Here is a 24,527-nt window from a genome sequence, read left to right as displayed (position 1 = left end):
ATGCTAATTATAATGTTCTCCTCTAAGAGAAAGATTTAATAAACATTTTGGCTACATAAATGATATTAAATAATGTCAACATACATTAGCTAGTGAATCCAGAAGAAATCACGATAATATATTATTTACTAATATAATAGCATATAATAAAAAATAGACTATTAATATTACCAATAGTAATAATAAAAAACAAATAATGATAAAGTTATTACACCATCTATAGTATTAATGATGCAAAGGTAATTTTTAATAAATGAAACTAAAGATATAATGAATACATAGTAATCAAAATATGAAACTATAAAAAAAAAAAGTCTTATATATTCAAATATTATATAATCTATGAATATTTATATGAAATATATATTATAAAATATAAATTAATTATATTATTATAACTTAAATATAATGAACCAATTAATTTTTATCCAAGGGTCATGACCATTTCCTACCATTCCAATAACATATATCAAGTAAAGAGAGAAAACACGAAAAGGGATATAATATATGGGAATATTTATTTGAAAATCGGTGAAGATAAAATCTTTAATATGAGCACCTGATAAGGAACATTACATCTAGACCCGTTCATTTTTTGAAACTTCTAAATAATGCCCTAGTCTAAAGGACTTACAAAATACTCAATAGAATGTTACCATGTAGGATTTCAAAAGACTATTAGGTCCACTCAATTAAGAGATTTTTATGCTACAATAATTAGAGAGTAACAAAGAAATGACCTGGCGGGTTTAGCACTACCTTACTTGTCCAGATCTCTTTGTCACTCAATCTCTATCTTATGATCCCTTACTGGTCATAGCAATGTCCTTGCTTGATCTTCACAATACTATTATTCTCGATTCTCCTTCTGACTATCACTTTCTTCATCAATTCAATCAGCAACAATGAACATTATGTTCATCCTTTAAATAGAAAACTTTTGTCAATCCTCTAAAATCTTCAAGGTTTTGTTGCTTAATCACAATCATAAGATTCTCATTAGGTTCATGTACATTGAATCTAAATGCTCAGAAAATATACTTCCACCTTGAACTTTGTGCTCTATTTTCACTTGTTAAATATCCTTCATCAAATCTTCTTTGAATTTTTCCAGTCGTTGATCTCATAACAAACTTCATCCTTATCTTCGAAACTTCTCAAACAATCTTTATTTTGATCAAATGTCAACCTCAGATTTAATCTTTTCTTAAACTTTTTTTCCTTTTCATGCTCTATTATCATTACATCTTGCTCGGTCAACACTAGACTCTATTAACACTAAAATTGCTTGGTGACAACTACAGTAGCTCGCTTAATACAACAATTCTTTATTCACCGACCAAACTTTCTTGCTTAAATACATGATTTCATAACTTTTCTTATATGTTGAGATCATGTAAACAATCAAACCAACAGTTTATTGTTAGAATCTAACTCATTCAAATCCCTATTGAATACCATGCACTTCTCAAAACTTACATCATCATACTTTCTTCAAATCATTTTCATCAATCAAATGATATGACACTCTACTAAATTAGCATAATGTCTAACCAAGGCTTGACATCAATGACAACATAACAGATGATATGACTCTTTCACATATATCAACAACATTATCAGTTGGGGCTAACATTTTTGCATTATTTCTTTTCTCATTATTTTGAAATGTGTGTTGTTCTTGGGTGTACAAGGCATCACACACCCTTGGGAGAGAAGTAGTGACCTTGGGTGAAGGGGTTAGTTGGGCCTCTCATTGTAGTGCAGACCCTCTTATCTTTGAGAAGAAGGAATGCATGGTGTATGAGCCCATGCTTGCCATCTTGTTATTATTGTATTTTGGAGATGATAAGGGGAGATATTGTGTGGAAAAAAATGTGCATTTGAAGCCTTGAAGAGGCATACAATGATAATACTTTTAATGTAATATATAACTATAATATTTATTAAAGATGATTTCAATAAATATTGCAGTTAGTCAACTTTTAAAGGAAATTTAATTAATATAATGTTCCATAAATGGTTTTGTTTAATTCATTCAACCAAGTTCAAAAAGAACTCTACTATTTAAGTATAGTCTTAATAGTGTGTTATTTGCTAATTATGTAAATTCGTATTAGAAAAATTGAACCAATGCTAAACATGTTTAGTAAGGTTCATGGACTATTAATTGATAAAAGATGTAAACTCAATTAATACTAATTTTGATGATGAAGTAAGAATAGTGAAAGTGAATAAAGTTAATGTGTATGTTGTCCTTAGAGTGAATAGAGGATCTAGCATCTTAATTAGATAATTGTTATTTGAAAACTTGAACGAACCCTACACCATTGTCAAGACATTATCATCAAAAGGTATCAGCTACCTAGGAAACTTCAACAAGAACTTGAAACCTAACAAATAAACTTACACACTCATAATGTTTACCATAAACATCTAGTATGTTCATCAATAATAGTTGCAACTCAGATTAGTTTTGCATGCAGATAATCTAGTTTAAACTCTTTAAAAATATATTGTTGGTGTGTTTTTTCCCTAGATTTTGGGCATGACATCTAAAGCCCAATAGTAGCTTACAAGAGCTAGTTGTTGGAAGGGCTTCTTTTTGGCTATAGGCTGAGGGAAATGTTTTTGTGTTGCTAAGAGACAATGAAAGTAATGGTGGGTATGGTAATAGGAGAGGTGGAGCATGTGCTTCAAAGGAGCATCACTAGTGATACTATCCTTGTCTACTCTTCATGAAGAAACTCCCACTATGTTATATTGTCAACATAGTTAAATTCCAAATGCCAATAATCCAAACAATTGATTACTTGTGAATTGTTTAAAACCTTTCAAGACTAGAGAAAGTGTTAATTCATGTTTTAGATTTTTTGTGATTTAAGACATGGAGAAGCCAATTATTTAGAAAATAGTCAAGCAAATGAAAGAATCTCTACAATTTAAGATACAAATATATTCATAGAGGGATGGAAAAAAACTTTAGCCATATAGGGTGCAACAAAACATGAGAAATTTATGAATCTTTCCTTCCTAGAACTCAAATGAAATAAATTGAAATAATATAAAAAGTGTATTACCTCAAACATAGCCACCAGTTTATGAGATGAAGGAAAATGGACAAAGTTAGCACGACACCAAGGCCTCCTCTTCACAAATATTGCTTCCATCAATTCACAATAGATCAACTCTAGAGATCAAGAACATGAGAAGCCTTGCAGATGCCACCTGCCCAACACTATAGACTTCAGATATTGAATAAAAAGTTAGCAAAAAAAATGTTTTTGTTTTGCTTGCTATTTTCATGTGATCACCACACTTCCACTGATTGAATTTCCTCATTATATTTGAAATTGCATTCCAATCTTTTTTTTTTTGGATTCAACAATATTTCTTGCTGTGAAATTTTGAAAAGTTGCCTTTTTTTAGCATAATTTTTTATGTTAGCAAATGTCCCCTAGTGCTTGAAAACTGTAGATTTTAGAGCATGGCCTCTAAAACCTCTACTTTTGTAATGTACTACCAAAGATATTGTAAGACGTGCTTTCTCATAAGATGTGCATTCTCTAGCTTTGAAATTTGTGATTTTTATGCATGATCTTTGTTGCACCATTTTCAATCCAATCAAATGATAAATAAATCCTTTCTACACATGTTATGTTTAAAAAACTTTCACCTTTCTCAAGTGAAACATACTATTAAATTGAAAACAAACAAAAATTGAGTATGATTGGTTGGTAGGAATTGAGTTTAATCACTAATTAAATAATAAGCCCTCGCAATAGTTACTCCCATGGGAACTAATAAACTATATGAAATCACAAGAAAACAACATATTGTTGATTCTTCTTTAAACTCAACCTATCTATACATTTTCAGTCCAATCAAATGATAAATAAATCCTTTCTACACATGTTATGTTTAAAAAACTTGCACCTATCTTAAGTGAAACATACTATTAAATTGAAAACGAACAAAAATTGAGTATGATTGGTTGGTAGGAATTGAGTTTAATTACTGATTAAATAATAAGCCCTCGCAATAGTTACTCCCATGGGAACTAATAAAGTGTATGACATCACAAGAAAACAACATATTGTTGATTCTTCTTTAAACTCAACCAATCTATTGGAATTTTAAATATTGACTAGATGATTCTTCTAGAGTTTTTGCATTGGCCTCATGAATAGCTCTAACATAATTTACACTCTACTCATTTCATAGTTAAGATGATAGTGATTAGATTTTTTATTTTTGAAATTGCAAAAAAAAAAAAAAAAAAGTAAAAGTCATCTTATTAGAATATGTATTAATCTATTAAATCTAAACAATAGAAACAAAATAAAATATAAGAACAATTAATACAATTTCTCAACTTAAATATAAAATCAACTATTTTACTTGTTATAATATTACTTGCAATTAATTTTGTGGATTGTCTTCCTCATTAATACCTAAGTATAATGAGTACACTATCATATTTTAAAAGTAAAAGAAAGAGAGGGAACTTTTATAGCCTATGATACCATTCATCTATTTTTAGTCTATATATGATTGCAATAATAATATGAAACTATGCAGTATCCCTCACAAATGACACTTAAGTGTGCTACAAACTAAATCAAACAATAATCTAACACAAAAAATTGCTAAATCATAATATCACATACCTTCTTGATTAGATTTTTTATTCAAATAAATAGAGGAAGAGACCCAATAGTCGCCCACGTTCCAATGACCGCCACATCCACTGCTATAGATCCCCCAATTACCGCTCATAAAAAGCCCAAGAAACTGATAGCACATGTATTAATAGTAGATCACGCATGTACTAATAGTTGATCTTTCTAACTTTCTTAGTTGTTGATTGGTCCATTTGTGCAAAAAGTATTATTTTTTGGTGAATGGCTATTGCGAGGTGAACATAACAGGTTCCAAGTGAACATTTTAAAATGGGACTTTTAGACCACCTCGCACTCTACGAGTTCTTCAAAGAACTTTGCAAATGTGGAAAAGTAGAAAGATTAGCTTTAAGCTCTTCACCCGCCTACAGAAGTTCACCTAAAAAATCGGTAAATTTCAACATAATTAGATTGGACGACTACTAGATCTCTTCCCCTAAATCACTTATTCTACTCAACTACCCCAAGCCCAAATATCACATAGGGCAATATAATAGGCATGCCATTAAGCTCCATATAAAATTACTTATTTTAACCAAATTTGAAAAAGAGGAACCCAATTGGATTTTTATGAAATCTTCAGCATCTGTAGATCCTGTAGTATAAGTCTAAAAAATTGGAAAAAAAACTTGGGCTATTGTCAATCTGAAAAAACCTTAAGTTCATTTTATGTACACAATATAATCCTCAAGAAGCAATTTAAGGACTCATTACTGGGCATGCAAAGCTTTAGTCCCAGGTAACAGAATAAGCCTTTGTGGATCTGAAATTCCTCTTACAATTGAGTGTGATCCTTAAGCCACCATGGCCGGATGACATTTGATAAGCTCTGCAGATGCTCTAATAATATTTTCTCGCCACAGATTTGTACTGGCTATTAAGCAGTCCCTATCGTTACCAAGCAAGAATTAGAAGCATTGTCTGGTTATAGGGAATGATACAATTTTACACATTAGGCGTATACCAATAGTGAATCGTAAATTTATGTATTTTCTCTTCACTCCATTGTTCCTAATCGTTTTTCAGTACAGGGGTAACTAATCGAGTAGTACGAAAGGAATGAGTTTCAAATAGACACACATCAGGCAAGAGGACCATTCCGATTCAAAGAGGAATCAGTATCGCAAGAATCAAATAAAAATGCACCGAATCCTAAATTTACGAGGTAAATGTCTCAAGCATATCACATTAGCTATTACAGTTGAGCTGAACTAATCATAAAGTAAGAATATGTGATTAGCAAAGTAAAACGAATTGCTGAAGTTTATAGTTTAAACTTTAGATTAATAAAACACAGACTGTACTGTGCAACAATGCGAAGTCTTCACTAGTAGAGCACCTTATTCTTTTATGCTTACTTCTTCCGACCGTACATTGAAGAAAAGATTTTGAAAATACCCAAGCCACAAAACACAACAATTGTCCAACAAATAATTTCATCCTTTTGGTTGGTGAGGTCTTTGAGTTCCCTCAAAACCCTCTCTGTTTCATCAATTGCTGCTTCTTTTAATCTCAAGGCCTCGGCTAGTTGTCTGGCAATCTTTTCTTTTTCTCTGCAGGCTGCATCTTTTTGATAGAGAGCGTCATCTCTTTGTCTCTCTAGCTGATTGATTTTCTTCAGTTGTTCATATACTGACGCTTCGTTGTACTTAAGAGAACCCTCAATATTTGCTTTTGCAATTGCAAGGTCCAAAATTGTAACATCTTTTTGCTTCTCTGCATCTACCTTCAATCTCAAAGCTTCAGCCAATTGTCTGCTAATATTTGTCTTTTCTTGAAAAGCTTCGTCTCTTTGCTTTTTGAGATCATCGTTTTCTATCAATGTTTTAATTGAGACCGCCCTCAATTGATTTAATGAAGATTCCAACTCCGCTTTTGCAGTTTCCGCTGCCTTCCTGTTTCGCCTTTCTGTTTCAAGCTCCATCAAAATGGCTGCTTCAAGGCTCTCTGGATGACCTTCTGAAGAAAATTCAGTCGGCATACTTGATGTGGTCGTCGATTCCCTAGCGTCGAAATGCATTTAATCATTACTGGTCAAGATTACAAAACGAGATCTCAGCGTGGAAACAAAAATTGACCTAAACACACTGTATTTACCTTGGGATGAACATGTAAGTCTTACACTCCCCCGAAAAGAAAGTGTCACCAATGTTGGGTCCTGCTCCTCTTCGATTAACGTAACCAGGGTAATCTGCTTTATTAAAATCAACATATTCTTTTAAAATCAACCCACATTTTTGCGCTTGTTCCACCAGATTCCACTTGTCATAAGGATCTCCTTCTTTGTGCGTGACATGGATTTCTCCCCTTTTGTTAAGCATGGCCATTCCATTCTGAAAGAACATCTTCAACAAATGACGGTGCTTTCTGCCCAACACACACAGAACACAGCTATAAAATTTGTAAATAGAAATTTAGTTTCTTGTTGCAGGACAGCGTCCAGCAAAACTTCATTTTTATTTATCTAAAACTTATTTGGTAATAGCATAATTCCTTACGGTAGGAAAGATTTCAAAATTGGAAAAACTTACTTGATAAGTTTGTTATCATTTTCCTTCGCAAAGAAGCCTGCATGAGGGAAGTTGTACACAATTCTATCGAACAACATCTCTCCTAATATCTCATGCTTTTTCATTGTTTTTACGTCAACATTATGCAATGTCATTGCTCTGCGCTTCTCCGAACTCTGAAGGTTGTTTTGGCCGGAATTATATGAACTTATGACCTGCTCTGCATTATAAAGAGACATATAAAGACACAATAAGAATACTCGGCAAAAACAAGAGAAGGATTTTGAGAATGTAGCAAAACTTTAAAGGGGAACAGGCAATAGAAAGCTTGGAAGAAAGTTTTTGAACCTCGGCTGTCAAGAGATGTGGCAACGATGTTTTCTGCAGAATCAAATGCTCTGGCCAAAGCTGCAGAAAACGAAATATCTCCTTCCCCCACTAATAAAATGCGATGGAAGTTCGAGTAGTGCATAATTCTTTTCTCCAGAGCAGGCTGTCCGAGTGGATGTTTGGCTCCATCATGTAGAGTGGAATCCATTTATAATTACAACGAAGAACACACAAATGTCCAAGCTACTAGCACCTATCAAAATTGAAGACAATTATCATGGACTGAAAATTCAATGTTGTTGACACAGTAAACTAGTTCTGAAATTGGTAAACAATTAACATCTCAAACCACATTTCCTCTAAAGACATTATGAAAACCACACTCAAGATTTAGATGCATTCGAGAACTCTTAAACGCACTCTTGTGAATGTTACCAGTACCCAAGTTTAAATAAATAGAATATTATATATGACAAAAGAAAAATACCTTTGTTGCTTCTGCATTTTCATTTCTAATGGTACCTCTTTGAAAAAATGTTGACAGGTATTTGTTAGTGAAAACTATGCCAGCAGTAAAGAGATTTACCTTCTAGCCACTCCTGCGATAATTGTTTTGGAACTTTGATTGTTTTACATTACCCAATCAGTGTATGGGAAATTGGGACATTATATTATTATCTAGATGCATAAATTATTCTTGAAGATTTAAACCAGGCCCAAATGATGGTAATTGAATCATATTAACAAACTAGAAAAAATAAACATATACAGCAGAACCAATTTTTACTAATACACACAAGATTTTAATCACGTGAATATTTTGTAAAAGCCAGCGCAGATCGAAAAAACAAACGATGCATTGTCATTGTTGATTTCAGATTGAAAAGAAAATGCCGAAATAAAATCAGAAGAACATTCACACACGAATAAAGACAGAAGACAATAAATTTATAGTGGTTCAGCTTTACAGACTACGTCCAACTTTAATGATAATCTAGGATTCTCGGTTTTAGTAATTTCTCCGAATGTAATATAACAGTCATAAGTATAGCAATGTCTATCAATGTATATAAACAGTTTCAATTTATAGAATATGTGGAAGACCAAGAAATTTTACCGTTACAACTGGAGGACTGATCATATCAGTCAGAATATTCTCCAACCACTGTAACCGTTACAAAAATGATTGAAATTCGTACACCCAACAGTCATAACATTAAAAAAGCACAGAAATGAATTTGGAGTTCATTGCCTTCAAAGGCAAAAAAAGCACAGCAAGCTAAAATACAGAAGGTATACTAACAATAGTTTTCATCCATTACATGCATTAGAGGACAGTGGAAAGTTTCTATATCTATCAAACATGCAAATAAAAAATTGTCTAAAAACTAGAAGCTGCCCCTAGCAGTGAATGGCATGCGCTTAATCCTCAGTTACCAACAATTCGTTCCCTTTAATAGTACTTCATCTCCTCTCTCTTCTATGCATCCAAGAATATATTCAATTTTGTAAATTATCACTCGGAAGTAAATTTGTCGTTGTTGGGATTTATTGAGGACTGGTAATTTGCATTGTAGATTACACTCAATGGGGACAAAAAAATGGTTGATAAACCGTGTTGCTTGAGAAATTTACTTTGAGCTTTTTTTCCGAATATTGTTGGAAAAGGTCAGCATCTTCACCTTAGCTTCAAATAGATAGTATCTATAGTTTTCGTATATTGTAACTGTAAACAAACAGAATAACAAAATATCTCAACTAAATTTTTTGCAAATTTATTTTTAAGTTTCAGGTAAGACTCAAGATACATCATTACTGCAGATTGCCTTCTATCTTCATTAAAAACAGATCTGATCCCTTCTACCCAGATATGTCGTTTATACTTTTCTCATTTGACTGGCCATCCAAACATTTACTAGAATGATTCCTCTTATTGTATACCACAACAACGAGGATGCGTGAATCGCGTGGTTATGTGAAAACTTGGAGAATACTGATGACTGTGTATTCGTGGATTATCTTTTAAAAGAAAATAGGAAAAATCAAAATATCAAGGAGGCGGTCAAATGTTTGGATACGTTTTTGTTGTTCAATGGTACAAAAAGTGTTTTTCTCACCAATCTACTCGTCTTTCCCTGCTGCTTTGGCTGGAAGTGAATCAATCATGGGGAAATCTTCAGATTTTTGGGCATCCACTTCACTTTTCAAGCTTTTCTAGTGGCACTTTGGAATGTGGTCCTCTTCAGAATTTAAAAAATACTAAGTATCGGATCACTTAACCACTATCCTTATCATGAAACATTCAAGTCTATTCTATGAATCTTGCAACTATGTATGCATATTATTCTTCGTTTTGGACTCCTTCTAAGTCTTCTTACTAGAAGCTTGAGGAGCTTCACCAAAACTTCCTCCAAGGACCACAGTAGTTTCCATCAAGTTGCTTGGGAGTAATGTTACTTCTTGTGAGTTTGTCAGGTTATGGTTTCTTTGTACCTACTAGAATGTTTGGCTCTTTGTGTCAAGTGGGTTATTCTTGCTTTTCCTCATTGTAGAAATTTCTCTTAGAGCATTACATCTCTTCAGGTTTTCCAATCATTCAAATCATCTAGAAGGGGTTGTTTTCCGAACACTTATCGATATGAAAGAAGTTGCTCACATTAAGGGCACTTTCATTATCAAAATCATTTGGCATGCTTAGAGAAGCTAATTAAGACTTGGCTTCATTCGGAAGGCTTTGATTTTAGGGATAAGATTATCTTCAACTAGCATAACATCTAGTGGTCTCCTCTTTTGCATTGCTGAGTTCTTTTTGTTTTTTTGACTAAGTTATCATGGATTATGGCCATGTACTTCCATGAGCCTCCTCTCCTAGGACAAGCTAAAGCTCAATTCCATCTCTCATAGCATGACCAAGAAACTTTCGATACTAATATTGGGACCATCCCAGTGGAAATGTTGCATAAAATTGGGATACTTTATTTCCAAACCTTGGTAAAAAGGTTGACAATAGACTTCTAATACTGCTTATTGTAATTATAAGTTATGTCTTAGATATTGCTAGCTTCTACCACATATTCCTAGGTTACATAGTTTAAACTTTAAACATGAGATGGTATCTGTAATCATCTATATCGGTTTGGCAATGCAAATTTCTCAGCATCTAATTGACTTTAAAGTCACCTACTTTTCTGGCTGTATTTTTTCCAAACCTTGTTAATTGGGTTTTAGCTCCGACATATGATATTCAAGATCACCAATGCCCCCTTCTGTCGATAAGAGGAATCTTTCAAACACTTAGTGATTTTATCAAAGAGATCACAAGCTTTAGAATTTGATTCGCAACTTCTTTCACGCCTTCATATTCAATGTGTTCTCCCGACATATGGCTCTTTTGGAGAATTGGCCTTACATTTCCTTCAAGTATACCTAATTTGCATATGGAAGGATAACAACTCTACAATTTTTATTCATTGTACTGGATCAAAATAGTTCCTCTAATCCAAAGACATAATATGCTAAAATATATTGTTACATATTCAAGTGCAGCTTGCAAAGGGCCCAAAATGAAAGGAAGAAAAATGCACAAAACACTTAAAAACACTAACCTTGTGGGGAGATTATGTGAATTTTTCTATTAATATTAAGGATCGTGGTACAAGAAACACATATAGAAAGAGATATAGATATATATAAAGATTACTAAAATTAACACATGATTAATGTAGGAAAAATCCTTTCCAAAGAAAAACCCCACTCCTAAAGCATAACAATTTGAATTGTTTGTAAACAAATTCATTACAATAAAATAACAACATAATTTTTTAAACAATGGTGTATTACAATCCATTCTACACTCCAAATGATTTTTGCAGCTTGAATTCACCTAGAATTTTCTTTCATAAAACATGATATAATAATTGTGATATTGCTATCACGATTCAAGTGTGTAGTTTTTGAGTTAGACTCATTGACCCTGTGTTTCATGAGTAATGGTTCACATAACCCATCTCTCATGAGAACGAATTGAACACTAATTCACACACATTGGACCTAGGCGATGCTCATAGAGGCAAAGCACCGAGACTTCTCGGAAGGTCACCCATCCCAGTACTACTCCAGCTTGAATGCGCTTAACTATGAAGTTTCCTCCATGGTTAAATCCACTCTGCTTGCAATCCCATTTGCAAAACCTTCACCAAATATTGTGAATTACGAACCATTCATCAGAAAGCCCCTAAAGCTTGTCAATTGATAAGTAGAAGATATTTTCCATAGCAAGTCAAATTGGGATATTACTATTAGGATTCAACCAATATCTAGTTTTTGAGTCAACAAAAAATTGTGATATTTCTATCAGGATTCTTGATCTAGCAATATGATAATTTGACTTGCTATGGTAAATATCTCCTACTTATCAAATGATATAATAAACTCTCTCAAACATCCAATTTATGGAGAAGCCAAGTAATTATGCAAGCCCAAAATAGATGGGTCATCCACAACTAACAAGTACATTTTCTAAGCTCTTATAAGCATGCAAATGATAATTATACATCATTTTCTAGTCTATAAGAACATACCTCAAAACTTGAGCTGCCAAAATTTTATGTAAGGTATGATAGGTCTTCAAACACATCTAATAATTATAATAAAATCTCTCATAATTGTCTGGACTTACAGCTGTAAGAGAGACTCTCATAGTTGACTATCAATATTTGGTCTTCTTATGACATAAAATAGCCATACTTGGCCACCCACATTTTGAATACAAAGGTGTATATTAACTATTGCCCATTCTTCCATAAAGTTAGGTTCACACACATCATAATTTGTCATAAGTTATTATAGCTTCTTAAAAGCTGCCTAAAGTGTGACACGTGTCAAAATAACTCTACCACAAAAAAGGACACCTATTTTCTCACATAAGCACAAAAAATCCTTGTCACATCCCAAGCACCTCCCAACATGATGGAAACTAGAGTTTCAAGTTGCACTAGAAGACCACAACAAAATAAAAGATAGGCATAAACAAATACAATGAATAAATAAATAAATGTCGAGAAATACTAAAGTTGAGACACCTTAATCCTCAATATTATTCCACTTGTCCAACACCTTATTATAACCCATATAAACAAGAGTTAAATTGTTAGAAGTTGAGAGCTCTATAGACTTCAGACACCATTTGAACTTCTCTTCGCTCACAAATTTCGTCAATGCATTTGCGACATTCGTCATGTCAACAGAGATTGAACATCAATGTGCCTTGTTTTAGCATGGGAAGTTCTTTCATATGTCAATGACACTCTATGGCAATAAATAGTAATTATTCCCACATAAAACTATATACCTAAACACAATTATCTAAGCTAAATCCCTTCCTTACAAGCATGAGTAGTTGTCATATACTTTGCTTTTGTTGTGGACAAAGAGTCCATGGCTTGTTGCTTACTCATCAACTTAATAGCACCACTAAACATAGTAAAAATATAAGCACTTGTGGATATGTCAATATCACTTGCCCAATCTGAAATAACAAATCTATGAATACTCACAAATTATAAAAGTCTAGTAGAATAACAATGAAAACACAAAGCACCAGAGAAAGCGTTAGAAAGAACATATGCGTTATTTCGTCAATGCATTTGCGACATTCGTCATGTCAACAGAGATTGAACATCAATGTGCCTTGTTTTAGCATGGGAAGTTCTTTCATATGTCAATGACACTCTATGGCAATAAATAGTAATTATTCCCACATAAAACTATATACCTAAACACAATTATCTAAGCTAAATCCCTTCCTTACAAGCATGAGTAGTTGTCATATACTTTGCTTTTGCTGTGGACAAAGAGTCCATGGCTTGTTGCTTACTCATCAACTTAATAGCACCACTAAACATAGTAAAAATATAAGCACTTGTGGATATGTCAATATCACTTGCCCAATCTGAAATAACAAATCTATGAATACTCACAAATTATAAAAGTCTAGTAGAATAACAATGAAAACACAAAGCACCAGAGAAAGCGTTAGAAAGAAGAATTTTGTTATGCCCAAAGTTGTTGTTGTTCTTTGGAAGGTTGTGCAGAAGATGAATATATTTGAAGAGGAAGTAGCTGAAACTTTGAAGACCCTCACCTGACCTGTTTCCTTCTTTTCTATGGTATTGTGTTTTGTGTTGGCTTTTTTCTAGTTGTTGACTAGTTCTTCCTAGTTTTTTATGTTCTCTCCTAGTCATTTATTTTGTGTTTCTACATTGTATGTTTTTTGCTTGTGATCTTATTGAATATCTTTTGTAATCTGTTGTAAAGGAGTCCAAGGCCCCTTCCACACCTAATTTTACCATAATCAAAAACAATAAAAATACAAAGAATAATCAAAAGTTCCTAATAAATATTTGAACACTCTCTAAACTACATCCAAGTGCACCATCTAGATTAGTCATCTATTGACTTCTACTACTTGAGAAATGCCTAGTTTACTACAAAACCACAGTGTACATAAAACCACCAATAGAGCTCACATATAGTACACTACTCATATCCTCCACTCCGTAAGATATTTTGGAGATCCTTCATAAGATAAACCTATTTCTTGTGCAACTATAGATTTACAAGTTTCCATTTTGAATTTGTCTAACGTCAAATTCACATAATTACTCTCGCTTAATCTAAGATTTTTTGTTAGCTCTATTTCTTCTAATCTCCATTCCTAAAGTGAACTTTTTATTTCAAAGTATGTTGACTATTGAACAGACTGGATACCTATGCGTGGGTGGGGATGAATCAGTTATCCTAAAAATATTTTTCTCAAACTTAACTAATTTAGAGCAATTATTAATTCAATCAAGTAAGTAAAACCGATATGAATATGAAAGCACATAAAATACCATAAACCATGAACACAAAAGTTTATGTGGAAACCTAAAATGGGAAAAGCCACTGAGAATGCTATTATCAAATATATAAGTACCAACTAACATGACTTTTATGAAAGGATTATTGTCATTGTGCTCACCATAGGTACACTCGCAACCAGTGGGCTTACTTTGATACAAAAACAAATGATTACAAAAAGTCTAACAATTTGAACTAATAAAACTCCATCTACATATGCATAAATTCAATTTTGGTTAAGAGCACAGTTCAACAATTGTCTGTAGGAGATCTAGTTAGGAACCTTCAGCCAATCTCTAACAAACTTTGCAATATTGAATACTTCTCATTGTTACTTACCTTTCACTTTCTTCTCTAACCCTTGTTGCATTGCTTCGAAATCTTTCACACACCTTTCTCAAATTATACACCAAACCACCATACATCCATGTATCCATAGTTTTCTAGATCCAAAAGGACATTATATATATACCCATAGACCAATACAAATAAGTCATCCAGCTAGCAAAAACATGTCATCTTAGAGAGAAATATCGAAATATTCAATATGGCTCAACACAATAGCACTAGACCTAAAAACATAGGTTACACACAAAGATCTTTTTACCACATTACCATGAGATGCATAAATAGGTCATAGATGAGGTAAGTTCATTACAAAACATTATTATCAAAAGATAAATCTTTGAAGTAAATGAGATATATTTCTAAGCTGATGGGGAATGTTATAGCCAAGACCAAGTCTTGATCATCATCAAATTTGTTACCAACTGGAGGACAACAACAAATAGTATCTATTCATAAAATGAACAAAAGTGACATACCAAAAAGTATAGAAGAGATATCCAGAATGAACACTAAGCACATTAGCTAATAGCTAATAATAAACATTTGATCTTCATTACTCTGTACTAAATGTCTTTCATAGATGTCCCAAAAAGATATATTATCATATCTATGTCAAGGATAGCATTCACACAATTTGTCACTATAACACACTACATAGGATAGAGCAATATTGTACATCATCTGTAGCACAATCATATGAATCTCAAGTTTTGACATCAATGACAACTAAAGCAAATTGTCTTCAAGAACTTCTTAATGATCTCCCTCTTGGCATTGATGACAAAATGAGAAAAACAAAAAAAAACAAATTGAAAAACTTCGAAGAACTTCAAACAACCAACAACTCCCCTTTAATCAAGCAATTTCTCTTCCAAATTCTCTCTTCATTTTCACTCACTACATTTTCTCCCCCTTTTTGCCATCAAAGGAAAAGGACCTAATAAAAACATTCAAGAAACTGAGTAAAAATAACACTTTTCACAAGAAAAAATTTCTTGTAGGTATTTCTTTCACAATTGGAAGAATCCTCTTCTAAGCTTGCAAAATAAAACTCATTTTAGTGTGCATAACATCCTCTAAAGCTAATAAATCAAATGAAGAGGACCGGTCTAGAGATGGGTATTGTTGTCCTATGTTAGAAAGAATCTTAGAAAGATGATCTAACTAGACCTCAACAATCTCTTTTACTTATTAGAAAGTTTTGACCAAATCTTCCCTCTCCCTTTAAGTAGACAATAGATCATCTTGCAACTCACCAACTCTTATTCTTTATTTTTCATCTTTATCTTTAAATAAATCTAAACCTTTCCAATATCATTTAGATTCTATATCTTCAACTTTATATTTGAAATTATCAACATGTCATTGAATACAATACCTATACATATTAAATATCTCTTTAATGCACTCTCTTGTCTCACCAATTTGTTTGAATAACTTCTTTTTTTTGCATTGGCATTCCTCTCAATCATATATGATTCATATCCTTGATTTTATGTCCTTCAACAATTTCGTGTAAAAATTTTATTCAACAAATTCTACCAGATGGTTAAGTAGCAATTCAAATACAATACAAACAACAATACTCATTCTAATAGATAATTAACTGAAGTGCTCTCAGTTTGAGGCCTACAAACTAAAGAACGAGCATACCACATTTCACCAACCTTTTCCAATTCCGTTACCCTTAACCAACAAGACTGAATTTCATCTGAGCCAAAAAGTGTTAGATCTAGACAGAGATACATCTTCCTTCTCCTTCTCCTCTTCAAATATAGTAATGGCTTTTATTCCCTTCATGATATTCTTTCTTCTTGTAGGTTTTGAAGGGTGACCACAAATGAAAATCTATGATTCCTTCTTACTGGAGGAGGAAACCCTCCTTAGCATCATTAAAATGCACAACATCAGACAATATCACACTAGAGAAAATATCCCTCTACAAGGATGATAAATAAACTTTGCATGAATTCTCTTTATCTTCCATTTACTCCAAATACTTGTAAACTTCCTTTCTAACTAGGATGACAAAATTATTCTTAACACTTCCTCTTGTTGGTAATAAAATAAAAGTAAAATAGTAAGCACATAACCAATTATCCAAACTAGAAGGAATAACCCTAAACTAGTGATACTCTGGCGCACTTCATTTTGACACCTTTTGGATCTCCTTTGCGTGGTTTTGGTTTTTTTCTCTCTTCCTCTGATTCATCTCACACTTGTATATCATCTCATACCTTCCAATATGGTCCCTTAAGTATTACTTTACTACCTTTCTAGTCATATATTATGGAAAGCTCAATATTTCACCCTTCCATTTGTATCTTCTCTTGAGCCTTTATGAGGCATGTTTTTGCCTCTCTCTGGGAATAGGTCTACCTAGCCTATTCTAGAACAGGTTGACCTAGGTCAACCTAGTCTAGCTGAGGTTGAACCATGTTGACCTCTTCCCCAATGATTGTCAAGCTCGAGGCTTGAAATGCCTCAAGGTATTAATTGTTAACTCTCCACTTCTCAATTGGCCTATATTTGTTTTCCTGCCCGAAATCTAGTATATAAGGAGGCCAGGGAGCTTCATTTTCACATGATGCATTCATAAGGCTTACACAAGACATCAAGCATACATCTATACTCATCAATCAATCAAGGCATTCTCAAGGTGTTCAACCAAGAAAGCATTAAAGTTAAAGCATTTCCCCTTTGCATCAAGCTTCTTCCTTTCAGGTGACAATAGAGTTTGGCTTCAAAGGAGAAGATATATCGTTCCTATCCCATTCAAATTCTTCTATCATTCATCCATGACCTATCACATACATTCCTATTCATGAGGTTTTGGCTGCTTTGATTTCCTCTTAGTTTCTTTCAGTCAAGACTATTACATCTACATATTTGATCACATATCAAATGCAATTGCATCTATAGAGGTAAGTTTATCTTTCACTTGATATTATTCAAATCTACTACATGTTGGCATTTTCTTTACAAATTATATTTTAATTTAGAGTTGATTCCTCAATCTAGGGCTTGAAAAAGGCAAGCCCTCATCCACCAAACAACAAAAACCTTTGGTTTCTATATGCAGGAGCAAGATAGCGGAATTGCAATCAAAGATCTAAAAGTAACTTCCTAAGATATTTTTGGAGAGTTTGGTTCAACTTCATTACAATGCCCCTAGAACACAGTGACCTTGTGGGAACTATTCTGCATAGTTACCACTAGATCAACCTATTCCCTGCTACTTTTCTAGAAAATCCATTTTTTAGTTTTTTATGGGATTTTAATTACGATTGAGAATCTGCAGTCAAATCTTCAAAAATAGGTTGGGATCTACTATTTTCTGAGAGAAAAGACACTCTTCCAAGTGCATTTCAAGGTGAGCCTTTCATATGTTATTTTCTTTCATATCTTTATTTACGTCTTAATTGGGTTGTTGTATACACTCAACATCTAGATCTACATTAATTTAATCATTTAGTTCAAATTTTTCATAAACGTTGTCATACACAAGCCAAAGAGTATATTTTTTTATATTGTATTCTCCTTTACAAATCAAATTGTGTATTAGCATACCTTTCCTTTAGGCTTTGCTAATCTGATTTGGGTTATAAAGAGGAATCATATTTGGGGATTAGTAGGTTACGTCTTTCCATTCACATATTCTTTGAATGGCCTAGTGGCAAAAAGTGAAGGTCTACATCCTATTAAAGCATCTCCCTTTTTCCCCTAAATATTTTGGTCAAGCAAATGTCTTACCCTCTTTTCTTGGAATTAATATTTCTCTCTTGAATTTATCTCTCCTAGTTGACATTGGTTTCACCAAGACATTTTGGTGAACTCGATGTGTCCCCTTTTTCTTGTGGATTTTGGAGTTAGATATCTTATTATATCGTATCTCCCTTTTAAATTAGGTGTTTACCTTCTTATTGTGAACCCGGTTTATGATCTTCTCATTTTGAGAGTTAGATTGAAGATGGCATTCTTTAGATTTTATGGTGCATCGTGATCTTTATTGTCACTATATCCTTACGTTTCTTTATCATGCCTATGATGTTTATGCAAGTCTCTCTCTCATTTCATATCATTCACATGTCTTTACATGCTTTTGTTGGATATGTTCTTTTAAGGATAACTAACACAAGGTTTCTAGATAAGGCATATTTTAGGACAATCATTAGACTTTCATGTGGCTTTCTCATTTATCTTTTAGATGGTATTAGAGATTTTATTAGCCTACTCTTCCTAATGATCGAGCCTCCTCCACAATTTTGCAACTTCAAGGTATGGTTCAAGACCCCAATATTTCTCAATTCTAAAATGAACCATCTCCTCTGTCACCTATACCTACATCTCAACCTTTTATTCATACAACTTCTCCTATAATTATTCCCTACACTATTTTCTCATAACTCTTCTGACACTACATTCTCTCCTTCTACCCTTCGTCGCATTTATACCATAGGTTAACATTATCACTCAACAAGGTTATAAGGGTTTAGGTTTTGGTATTAATGAACAGGGTATTAGGAACCCTATTATTCCTCCTACACAACAACATAAGAAATATCTTGGTCATGCATCCCTTTCTAATGATTTTTCTTCTCCTCTCCTCCTTCACGACTACCTCTACATCTTCTTCTTCCAATTCCACATTTTTATCCTACTAACACTAGGGAAGCTTTGGCTTAAGGGTTTACTGTCACCTTTTACAAGCTCCTACATTACAATATCATCTGTTGAAAGAGGGAGATTGTTGAAAATAGATTGATACAAGTATGAGAAAATGTGTTTCAGTAATTGTTTTGTCACTGATGTCAAACCTACTTTTTTCTAGTAAGACAACTACTTATATGATTTAAGTACTATCACTTGTTTGATTGATGAAGAGGATTTGATCAAAAAGATGTAATAAAAGCATCTAGAGGAAAGGTTGAGTTATGATATAAAAGAGGAGTACAGGAATCAGCTAAGACAATGATATCATAGTTCATTAATAATCTACTTAAGGTTGCAAAGGTTGGTTACACTAAGCAAGTTCAGAAGAACAAGTTAAACAAAGTTTGTCTGCCAAGCTTGACCGAATGGATAGTAGGTGTCGAGCAAAGTTAGTACCATCCAAGCAGAAAATCAGTTAAAGCCGAGTAAAAGTTCATTTTAGTGTATGCTGAGCAAAACATTGGATGCCAAGTAAAGTTTAGTCGATGTTGAGCACCAGTAAACTTTAGTTCGTGCTGAGTGATTTTTCAGAGGATGCCCAGCAACACAGTATGTGCCAAGCATCAGAAACAAGCTAATACCGAGTGTCAAAATTATTAGAAAGATCATGAATTCGATGGATCTGAGCTAACAAGTTTGTTTTCTTGGATTGTGTGAACCAAGTGGAAGATAAGATTGATGAGCTGGTGGCACAAAATTCATGGTAAACCATTTTTTTGAGGTGAATTCAAAGAGGATTAAAGGAGAAGTTTCTAGAAATGATATGGAATGAGGGGTAGATTCATTGAATCCTACCTAATCAATCCTAACCCTAAATTGGACAATGGAGAATGAATGACAAAAGATCTTAATTCTCTATTTATAGGTGATGGCTGGTCAGAAGCAAGGGTTTTCATGTGCAAGAACTTAAGCAAGACAAGGATTCAATGGTATTACTTCATCAAGCGACCTAAGTGAAGAGTCTGTATTGGCATGTTAAGCAAGAAGGCTTAAGAGTATGAATGCTTGAAGGGTGAACAAGCTATCAGAGCTAAAATGTATGAAAGCCAAGCAGAATGTAAGAGCCGAAACAAAGCTCTGTAATCTGCAAATGAAGTTGTAAGTTGTTATAAGATCAAAGCCTTATTGTTACTCTCTAATAATTGTATCAGTCTAGGGTAAATCATTTGGATTAAGTTTGACCTAGCAGTCATTTGTAAATCCTTTAACCGAGTGGCATTCCAAGTGAATGGTCTAAAGTCCTCTAACAAGGCTCACTCCTAACAGGGTGATTGAAATCCTTTAATAGGGTCACATTTAACAATGTGTATTGTAACCTTTTAACAGGGTTGGTCTTTCACAGGGCATCAATTCAAAAGAGTGAAAAAGAGTAGCATGTTACTGGTGGTTTTTCCCAATTTGAGTTTCCACGTAAATCATTGTGTCAAATGTGTTGTTGAATCTGTTATGTTTCATATTTACATTTTTGCAAATTGAGTCAAATTTTAAGTGAATGCATAATCTTATTGATGCATGCATGATGACAAATGTTTTATGGGTTCCCTAAGCTATGAAAAGTTCTATTTATACATCTAGACCTTGGATAACTAATTCACCCCCCCTCCCCGTCCTTCCACCCTCCCTCTATGTTATTCTAAAAGAATTCCAACACCATCAATTCCAAATGCTATTGTATAGAATGTATTGTCTATATTCAAGCTAAAATTGAAAATGATAAAAAAAATTATACACAAGATATTTGCTCTCTTCTTCATAAAAATATCTAGCATTTCTCATCCCTATTGTTTCCTATCCCTGGTATTTTGAATAATATGTTTAGGAGTGGTACAATAGGCATTTCTCCTTGTTTACCTTCATTGGGGGCAAGGATCATCCTTTTTTGGGATTAGTTTTGGTTACTTGATTCTTAGATATTCTTTCTTGAAAAGAGCATATTTAGTATCAAAATCATCTCTTAGCCTTTTTATCTTTTGTAGGTACTTATTATTTAAATTTTTCTACACTGATTGGTTGTGTTACATTTCTATGTACAACTTTATCTTTGTATTATGCATATTATAAGGATCTATCTTAGAAGGGTGTTCTTATCTTCAATGTAGGTATTGTTAGAGTAATAAGATGTTGTCCTATTAGTTAAATCATGTTAATTTAATTACTAAGTCATTTATTATGTAGTTCACTTAAGCTAAACTTTAGGCATATAATAATTATTTCTTTTATTAATTATTATAGTGCATTCTAGGTTAATTACATTTTAGGGTTTTGATATTCTTTTATAAAGATTGATCTCTCTTTGTAATTCATATTATCAGTACAACTAAAATTTATCTTTTGCACATCAAGAATGTCTCATCTTCTATGGATCTTTGAATTCAAGCCTCCATAGCTTTGCTTCTCTCTGTCTGTGACAAATGTTTGCATGCAAGTGATTCTTTGGAGCTGTGAGTTGAGTTTTCCTTTACTTCAACATAGTATCAAGCTCCAAACTTTCATGCCTCTGTTCTCTTCATTAGACTTTTGGGGTTGTTTTTCAGATCTATAATTTTTGCAAAGAATTTTGTATTGGATCTAAGGGGACTACCATTTCGAGACACTTTGGGACCAAATGGACATCACCGTTGAGCTCAGAGTGTCCAAAAACCCCCAGTTCCATATATAAAAAAAAATCCAGTTTGAACGACGTTGCAATATGTGGCAAAAAAATTGGCCTACGACCTTCGGCACAAAAATCGAGGCTGCGATATTAATATTTCTTTTATAAAATCATGTTTTTATGATAAATCAAAAAGGGAGCTTTCCTTTTTTTTAAAGAAAACATGTGATATAAAATTGGGCATTTTTTTGAATTTTTTTTAAACAAGAAAAAAGAAGAAAAGTTTCATGGCGATTTTTTTCTTGGGACTTGCGGGTTGCTAACAATCTATTAGTCCCCGCACTCCCCTCGAGCTCTGCTCCCACTCCAACCTCGTGTTTTGGCTCCGTTACGTCAATACATGGGTACAACTTTTTTTGGGCAACCCTTGCACACTCCTGTCAATGGGTCCCACCGCAATCACATGGCTGACTCTCCATAGGCCCCTTGTGCCCTGCGCTTGCAAGGTTTTCCCTAAGCATGGAGTCCAACGTTTCTTGGGCGGCATTTTTTAAAAAAATAAATTAATTGGTGAATATGTGCTCTCCAAAGCACCTGCCCCAGTGACCCTCACGTTCGCTCTACTCTTCATGTGCAGACCAACCCACACACAACTCCTAGGGTCTTTATGTACATAGGCCCTTATTTTTTTGAAAAATGTGTGCAACACTGGCCTTCTTTGGCCTCTGCTATGTCCACGTGGGCCCCTTGCCTATCGATATCGACCACTTCCATGGTTTTTTTAGAAAGTCAGCGGTTTTCCAAGCATGGGATCTAGCCACATTGGACCTCCAACTCCACTTTGTGGCATTGTGTAGGTCACCATTGGCCATTTTTCTCGAAAGTGTTGATTAATTTTTCAAAGACTGGGTTGCTTTTCTACCTGTATGCTCATGCTCCTATGACTTCTAGCAGGCCCCCCAAAATTTTTAGGCATCCCTTTATGGTAGTTTTTGACCTGTTGAGAAGTTTTTCTCAGGATCAATGGTTTCCTTCCCTTCTTGGTGTTTTTGAAAAAATAGATGACATTTCTTTTTGGAAATTTTTGGAATGTCTTGGTAGTTTGCTCACCCACAATGGCGGTTTTCTTTATTGATTAGTGGTTTCAAGGTTTATTTCACCCACTAGTGGTTTGCATCTTCATAGGCAGTTAGTTGCTAATGACGTGAATTTGTTTAGCACATGTACCTTTTTTATTGCCACCTAGACATTTTTTCAACATCGGCTCAATTTTTCCGACAAAGGGATTTTTTTCCAACAAAGGGAATTTTTTCTAGCATTTTTTGCCACAACGATCAAATGACCATCAAATTAAAGCACACCATTCACTAACGTCAACACCAGGTCAGTCCCTACATCATCGCCTTTGCTTTCCTTTTGGCTGTGTTTGGACTTACCTTTAGTTTTTTGCTCATATGTCGGGCATATGAACAGAGTTTTCCACAAAAGAGATATCACTAGAAAGCTGATTGTAAAGTCGTCACTATGATACAGGTACTTTTCAGTTTTGATGTTTTTCTAATAGTTTTTTACCATCAAAGTCAAGAGTTCTATTTTGCACTCCAGGAGGCATATCTTGAGCATGCGGTCTCTGGTTTAAGAAAACTTTATATCGTTGAAAATCTTACTATGTGCTCTTTCCATCAATGCTGGTTGCTTTTCCAGATTTTGCTCCAAGTACATCCTATTCAATTTTTTTGTATTTTTGCACTCTGGTGGATATCTTGGTTATTTTAGGTTTGTGGATCTTTTTTGTTGATTTGAATGAATTTTCATGGGGTGTACTATTTATTGTATCAACCTTATGTCTCTTTTGGTCTTTTTAGACATCTATTCTATGCATTTCTATAAATGCACTAAAATAAAGTGTCATATTCCATCTGTATTTTTGCTTCCATTATTTTGCCTTGTTTTCCTACTAATTTGAGCAATTTCATTTGAGGACACTCGTACAAATTATTGTATTATTGGGATCTACCATATCTTGTGCCTTCTTGTATATGCACTACTTTGATTAAGTGTCATATGGGGTTGATATTTTTCCTTTGTTTTCCATGTGTCTTTGTCCATTAAGTGTCCCTTCTGTGACATTAGCCTCATGACGTATCTGAGATTGATCACCTCAATAAACTACCATGTATTTATATGTGTATCTCGACCATGGTTCCTTGACATGCAATTCTATTGCCCCTCTTTTCCAGATGCCTATTACCTCATCCTTTCTTGTATTGGGGGGTGGTCTCCTGTTAGTTCTTATGCTTCCTTTGTTTGATGGAGTGAGCTATGTATTCAATATTTGTTCCTATGTACTAGGCGGATGCAACGGATGGGTACCTAACATTTTAGTGAGATGGATCACTTCGCATATAGATACTTATCTTTTCGTTCCTACTTTGGATGCAGCCTTCCATG

General features: G+C 33.7%; 1 protein-coding gene across 3 annotated transcripts in view; it reads right to left on the bottom strand.

Moving 5' to 3' along the window:
* Window positions 1-5,936: 5,936 nt before the first annotated feature.
* The window catches only part of LOC149534522 (uncharacterized), a 32,244-nt gene continuing 13,653 nt past the window's right edge, over window positions 5,937-24,527 (bottom strand). For 2 of the 3 annotated variants that reach the window (XM_089805842.1, XM_089805843.1), the window contains exons 2-5: window positions 7,541-7,775; window positions 7,214-7,412; window positions 6,780-7,049; window positions 5,937-6,685 (exon numbers count right to left, since the gene is read on the bottom strand). In XM_089805842.1, the coding sequence (XP_089661968.1) occupies window positions 6,037-6,685; window positions 6,780-7,049; window positions 7,214-7,412; window positions 7,541-7,730 (1,308 nt within the window). In that variant the 5' untranslated portion in view covers window positions 7,731-7,775 and the 3' untranslated portion in view covers window positions 5,937-6,036. Of the gene's footprint in view, window positions 6,686-6,779; window positions 7,050-7,213; window positions 7,413-7,540; window positions 7,776-24,527 lie in introns of those variants that run through there. The other variant, XM_089805844.1, reaches the window with a different exon arrangement.

Source organism: Cupressus sempervirens, chromosome 10, assembly GCF_028749045.1.
Source record: "Cupressus sempervirens isolate cs-2001-9-10 chromosome 10, ASM2874904v1, whole genome shotgun sequence".
Taxonomy (NCBI): Eukaryota; Viridiplantae; Streptophyta; class Pinopsida; order Cupressales; family Cupressaceae; genus Cupressus; species Cupressus sempervirens.
This window is presented reverse-complemented; position numbering and strand designations above follow the sequence as displayed.